Source organism: Pipra filicauda, unplaced genomic scaffold (assembly GCF_003945595.2).
Source record: "Pipra filicauda isolate LSUMZ 115617 unplaced genomic scaffold, ASM394559v2 scaffold100_size2392355_pilon, whole genome shotgun sequence".
NCBI classification, from domain to species: domain Eukaryota; kingdom Metazoa; phylum Chordata; class Aves; order Passeriformes; family Pipridae; genus Pipra; species Pipra filicauda.
In genome coordinates this window covers 710,763-717,481 of record NW_024103441.1, presented here as the reverse complement: position 1 = coordinate 717,481, position 6,719 = coordinate 710,763, and the positions used below count along the sequence as shown (strand labels likewise).

General features: G+C 47.8%; 1 protein-coding gene across 1 annotated transcript; it reads left to right on the top strand.

The window, feature by feature from the left end:
- Positions 1-135: 135 nt before the first annotated feature.
- Positions 136-3,692, top strand: PDCL (phosducin like). The gene is made up of 5 exons (XM_027741412.2): positions 136-226; positions 572-615; positions 1,067-1,253; positions 1,876-2,057; positions 2,937-3,692. The coding sequence occupies exons 3-5, from the start codon at positions 1,073-1,075 to the stop codon at positions 3,486-3,488; spliced, it is 915 nt and encodes a 304-aa protein (XP_027597213.1). The 5' UTR covers positions 136-226; positions 572-615; positions 1,067-1,072; the 3' UTR covers positions 3,489-3,692.
- Positions 3,693-6,719: the final 3,027 nt, after the last annotated feature.

Here is a 6,719-nt window from a genome sequence, read left to right as displayed (position 1 = left end):
GGAGTCCGGCCGTTCCCCGGATAGCGGTACCGAGAGGGTCCGGCTGGGGCCGGGGGCGTTCCCGGTACCGCGGTGGGTCCGCCCATTGCCGGGGCGGTTCCCGGGGCCGTTCCCGTTCCCGGGGCCGTTCCCGCGCCAGGGGCGGTTCCCGGGGCCGTTCCCGTTCCCGTCCCCGCCCCTTTCCCGCCGTGCCCCGCGCGGCGGCCCCGGAAGGCGGCGGGAGCGGGTGAGGCGATGGCGGGGCCGGGCCGGGCCGGGGAGAGCGGGGAGGCTCGGCCGGGGATGGGTCCGAGGGGCGGCCGGGACGGGCGGGGCTGTGCGGCCGCTTCGCTCGGGGCCCGCGGTGTCACCGGCCCCTGGCCCGGCCCCTCTGGGGTAATCCCGGTAATCCCGGGCCATCTGCCCGCTGTGATCGGCTGGAGCTGGGTTTAACTCCCGGGAGCTCTGCTGTGTCCATGGGCTGAGCGGGGTCTGTGCCACACACGCCCAGGGCTGGCTTCTGCGAGCAGGAGAGCCCTGCAGAGAAGCGTGAGCCCAAATCAGCTGATCTGGCTAATATTCCTCCTTCCAGGTCTTGATAGAAGCTTCTCTCTGAAGGACTGCAAAGGAATACAGGTCAGGACGTTTTAATTTGCTTAATTAAATTGGTGGTTTTTCAGCTCACGTAAATAATTGTTAAAATAATGCAAATAATAGTGGGCATTTAAATGTCAGTAACTGGGAATCAGGCTGGTGGAGCTGTCCAGGGAGGCTCACAAGGCTCCTGAATCTCGGTTAGAAAATTAATTCTCCATGAGTGAGAACACACGTCAGGTGTTTTCACTAGTGAGCTTCAGAGCAGTTCTGTTTGTAAAGGTTTTAATTTAAGTGAGTTTGAAATTGTGACTTAAGAATTAACCCAAGGGACTGACTCCACCAAAGGCTGTTGGATGGTGGCCTGTGAACTGTTCTGGGGCTAAAAACTGCCCTGAGGAAGTGAAGGATCATCACGATGCATTTAAGGTGGTATCTCACGCCGCGTGTTTGATCAGAGCTGCATCCTCTGGTTTGTTAATTTATTTTTTAGGACATAATGACTACTGCAGATGATAAACTGCTTGGTGAGAAGCTCCAGTACTATTACAGCAGTAGTGAGGGTGAGGATGAGGACAGTGAGAAGGAAGATAAAGAAGGGGAGAGCAACATTCCTGAAAGTGTGGGAGAGGTGGAGCTCAGCAGCGATGTTAGCACCGATGTTAGCACTGTCAACACAGGTATGATCCTATCAGTGGAATTGTTCTGTAAATGCTTTGTTTGTTGGAAATTTCATGTGTTATTCTAAAATTCATTTTTTGAAATGAAGCTCCTGGTGTTTTGCATATTTGGGTCAGAGAGTGATCGTTTCCTGGCTGTTGTCTAACCTTATTTTTAATAGCTGGTTCTTGATTGTAATGTTTGATTTCTTCTCTGAGATACCTCAGTATTTTATCTGAAGCAGTCGGGCTTTGGATAGAAAGCTGATACAAGGCTGATTTGTACAATTTGGTTGATAATAAATCATTATTTTTGTTCTGATGAAAGCCATGTTAACAATAGGGGAAGCCTTGAGGGCTCGTGGTTCTATTTCAAGAGCACAGATACTAATCTGTGGGACAATTATGAGAATAGCCTAGTTAGATAAATTTTAGTCTTCTTACTAAAAAAAAAATAGATACAAACTCAAGGACATGCAAATAGCAAATCACTTCTTCCATTTCAGTGTTCTGCACGGTTACGGAAAGTTTACAACAGGGCCACTGTTTTACTGCTGATTTATAAATTATTACTTGATTTTAAATGATGATAAATATAAGTGTGTTACCCTTTTATACAAAATGCCCACACATTTAATCTCAGGTCCCAAGGGAGTCATCAATGACTGGAGGAGGTTTAAGCAGCTGGAGACGGAGCAGCGGCAGGAGCAGCGCCGGGAGATGGAGCGGCTCATCAAGAAGTTGTCCATGACCTGCAGGTCTCACTTAGATGATGAGGCTGATAAGCAGAAGCAGAAGGAGCTTCAGGAAAAAATCAATGGAAAGGTAGCATGGCACAAAGGAATTAAAGTGCCACTTAAAATGTTTAACATTCTCGTTTGCCTGTGCTGACAAATAAGTGGTTTAGCTGCAGTACCAAAGAAGTCCAAACCCTTTTCCCAGATTTCCCTGGTGTGTTGATCAAATAAGTCAACTTCATTAGTATGGAGGGTGGTACAGCAAACCTATGAATGCTGCCTCCCCTGCCTGAAGCAAGAGCTTAGGAGCCCTCGTTGATTCCATATCTAGTAAGTGGATGTTGGGAATTTAACTTTGAGCTCCAAGGATCAAAGGCATTGGAGGTAGAGAGTGGTTTTAATCAGCTGGGCTGTGAAGTAACCCTGAGTGTTAGTCAGAGAAGTTAGTTGTTAGCAGACAGTGTTTCTGCTGTCAGGTGATGCAGATTGGCTTTGCTCTCCTGTACCTTGAGTGATGCAGATGAACAGACTGAAATGCATAAAATCCTGTTCATTGCAGTTCTAAAGACAGGATGGTGCCACCACATGTTGACTGGAAAGCTAAATGAGGAAGAAGCTCCTCTTAGGTCAGGGACAGTTTCCAAATGAGCGCTCCCAGCTCGGTGAAAGCACATGGGCACCATTAACCTGGATTAAAGTGGGAGCACAGAGCAGCCACTTGTGCTATTAGTGCAGCTTGTGGAAACTGGAATGCCCAGGGCTGAAATCACTGTTCCCACTGGACATGGTTTCTAATTAGCTCAGAATGGAGTGTAATACAGAGGGTGCTTGAGCCTTGCATGGGTTGCACTTTGCTGTCATTACAGATGAGTGACCCACATTAATCCTCTTGATTTACATTCTCATTACATAAGTGACCCACATCGTGGTGCAGATCGTTTTCACATGTCTCTGTGTGTGTTCTTAGATGACTTTACAGGAGTATAACATGATCCACAACGACGAGGACGACGAGGAGTTCCTGCAGCGCTACAGGAAGCAGAGGATGGAGGAGATGAGGCAGCAGTTGTACAGTGGGCAGCAGTTCAAGCAGGTCTTTGAGATCACCAGCGGAGAAGCATTTTTGGACACGGTGGACAAAGAGCACAAGAGCACCCTGATCATGATCCATATTTATGAAGATGATATCCCTGGCGCCGAGTCCCTGAACGGCTGCATGATCTGCCTGGCTGCCGAGTACCCCACGGTGAAATTTTGCAGAGTGAAGAGTTCCCTCATCGGGGCCAGCACCCGCTTCACCAACAATGCCCTGCCAGCCCTGCTGGTCTATAAGGCCGGGGAGCTCATTGGCAACTTCGTGCGCATCACTGACCAGCTCGGGGAAGATTTCTTTGCTGTAGACCTGGAGGCTTTTCTGCAGGAATGTGGTTTGCTGCCAGAAAAAGACCTGCTGCTCCTGACTTCTATACATAACCCTTCTGCATGTTACAGTGAGGACAGTGATCTGGAAATAGACTGAGGCGCTGACGCCGAGGGCCCGTAGGTGTAGTTGTGCTGTGGGATGTTCTGTGCTAGGGATTGTTCTCTCCCTTCCATAGCGTGGGTATGTCTTCCTCCCCCTCCTGCACTTTGACTTCTGCTTGTTAAAAATAACATGAGGAATTCCTAGCATTTTCTCATTTTCTTAATTCAGTAAAGTACAGCTGAAACAGTCTCATTTCTATGCAATTCAAATGTGTTTTACTTACCATGAAGTTTTAACACGATTCAGTAAGTTTAGGAAGTTGTGTGTTGTCATCTCCCTTCTCCAAATTTATTTTAAACGTTTTGTTCTCGGATCAGCAGTGTGTGGTCAGTGTCCCTGCAGGTTTCCTGAACCAGTTGGATCAAGATGTGGTCACCAACTCCCTAAGACAAGAACTGAGACTGCAAATAGAGGAGTTTTTAAAATTCAAGAGTTAATAACCTGGTGCTGAACTGCTACCAGTTAACAGTGCAAGGTCCCATCTGCCAATTTGCAGTCTCCTTCTTGGAAGTACCTTGTTCTAACACTTGGCCTCAAATATTTGTTCCTTTCTCGCTTACAAATAACGACATCCCCTGACTTCATCCTGAAAATTGCTTTTCAGATGGAGACAGTTCTTCTTTCTTTAACCTTCCCTGAGACTTAAATGAGAAAATCTTGCAATTACAGCTTTTAATATGTTCTTGGGTTTTAAAATACTCGTCCTTAGAGTTCACAGTAGTCACTCCATCAGAAAATGAGCTCTGGCTCTTCAGAGAGACTGTTACAAAGAGCTCCAACGTGTGTGCTGAGCAGCAGCAAGAATTTTGTTGGCAAAATGCAGAATTAGGACTTAAATAACCTCAGAATTTCATATCTCCCTAAAATTACTAAATCAGTGCTAAAGTTCATTTCTGTCTGCCTTCAGTAGTAAAAAGTAGACTGTCATTACTTAAATATAGGACCCAGTGTAATGCTGTGTTTAATGATGAAATTTACTTGCAATTTTTATGTAAAGCACTTTGGAACACCAGGAAGAAATGCAAATGTGTCTGTGGATCATTGTAGGATCTTAATAAGAATGGCTCTTGGGCTAGAAAAAGGAGAATTTGTAACTGTGTATTTGAACTGTGTTTTTAAAAGTAATACGAGCAGAAAAATAAATAATCTGTAATTAAAAATGACTGAATTGGCACAAATTGTAGCTGTTTTAAGGAAACTGGCAGAAATCCAGGTTTTTAAGTGTGCTGAGAGATTATTTCTTTTCATCTCAGAGTTGCAGAAAAAAAACCCCATGTAAGTTATATGAAATTAAATCACTGAGTGTGGGTATCAGCACACTTCAGGAAAAAGTCAGAGTAGCTGTAACGTATATCCAGGATGAGATTCAGTGAAGTCTGTTGTGCATTTCAGCATCATCATAAAACCTGGCTTGGAGAGGGGGTCTGGGGAGAGCTGACTGCTTGAGTTGCTTTGAAGTTCTATTTTTATAAAGTGATTATTTTTTTTACCCCTATGGCAGCAAAACTGTGACAGGATCAGACCCTCTCCTGCTGCTCTGTGTCCCATGGCCTGGAGCAAGGTGACTCCTGGTGAGGAACCTCCTGTGCTCAGGTATGGGAGAGGTGGTTTGCAGTGCTGATAGCAAAAAGGAGAAGAAAAAGGGTCTGAATCCAACTGCTCTTTGATCTGGAAGAATATAGGGGAGAGAAGCTGTGCTACAATCCTGCTGCTCATTTGTGAGCAAGTCATATGGGAGTGAGGGGGCTGAGCTGAGAGAAAAAGCTGCTGCTGCTTTTGCCTGTTCTTGAAGCTAAATCTTCAAGAAGTTCTATAAATAGGAGTTGGAAAAAACACTTGCCAGGTAGGTTGTGTTGCCTCTGGGAGATGTTCTGTTTTGGAAAAAGCAGCTCACGGCAGGGAGGCCGCCGGGAATGACGGGTTTCACAGGCAGCTGTAACTGTGGGAGGGGAGCGTGGGATCACCTGGGGCTGCTCACGGGTAATTGTGTTCCAGCACAAACAGAATTTGGGCACAGAGCGTGAGTGCACAAGGAATCATGGACAGCTGCTTGGCAAGGGCAGGAACGAAACCCCGGGATGAGCTTAATGTGGCATTCGATCGTGGTGCCAGCCTGGGTGCAAGATTTAGCAAAGAGAAGCTTTTACTGATCTTTTTTTGGCCTCTCATCTTTGTAAAATGTTCAAAATACACCCTTGCTGAAAGTCCACACAAGGTTCCCCGTGCAGTCACTGACCTGGCTCACAGCACAGAGAGGCCTGCTGGGGCAGACTGGGGGAGTCCAGCGACTCCCTCCAAGGGGATAAAAAGCTTTTCCATTCAGCCTTTGGACCGTTCACCCCCTGCTCAGTGAATCATCGCCTTGGAGGCCACACAGCCCCAGATGGATGTTTTCATTGTTGCTGCACGAACCCAGGCAGCCCCATCCTTCTGTCCACATCCTTCCAGGTGCTGGCAAGCTGCTGAAGACTTGTTTAAAAATTCAGAGGATGTCCTAGGAGCTGTGTTTACCCAGAGCTCACACAGAGGGTATGTGTGGCAGACCCCGGAGCACACAGGAGGATGTGGGGGCACAGGGAGCCCTTACCAGGGTTGGGTGATGCTGACAGACAACACCATGGATACAAACCACTGGCTCCTGCCTTGGATGTGGCTGCATGTTGTGATGGACAAGCTGGTGAGGATGTGAGTGATTTCTGCAAGCTGCCACGGCTGGAAAAGCAGCAAAGAAAACACAAGGGCTCAGCAGTGCTGGGCTGGGGGAAGCTCTGTGCAGGGCTGTGGGTCCCTGGGCTCCTGGAGGAGATTTCAATAGTGTATTGGGTGCTGTGCCTGGGAATGGTACATGTTAGTCATACAAAGAAACAATTTCAAAGCTTTCCCTGCCAACAGGAGGGAGATGCTTCGCTGTCCTGGATGGGGGGCACAGCTGGAAGAGGTGTCAGGTTTGCCAGTGTTGGCTCAGCTGAGTTCCCATGAAATGTTCCTCCTTGGTGGCAGAGCATCCAGGCTCCCCATGTGCCTGAGGGGCTCTCCTCACTTATCAGTTGGTCCCAAAGCAGCGCTGGCAGCCAGTGATAGCCACAAACAAACCCAGGATGTTTGTGGTCTAACTGACACCAGCCCAGCTCGTGCCTGTCTCCAGCTGGGGAGGGATGCTGGAGGCTGGAGCAGCTCGGGAAGGGTGGTCACACGCACGTCTGGCTGGAGGCACGGAGGGTGGAT

Bases quoted from the DNA above. Each gene is read 5' to 3' on its own strand.
- PDCL (XM_027741412.2), top strand. From the start codon at position 1,073: ATGACTACTGCAGATGATAAACTGCTTGGTGAGAAGCTCCAGTACTAT. The intron at 1,254-1,875 runs GTATGATCCTAT...ATTTAATCTCAG, and splicing joins TGTTAGCACTGTCAACACAG to GTCCCAAGGGAGTCATCAAT. The intron at 2,058-2,936 runs GTAGCATGGCAC...GTGTGTTCTTAG, and splicing joins AGGAAAAAATCAATGGAAAG to ATGACTTTACAGGAGTATAA.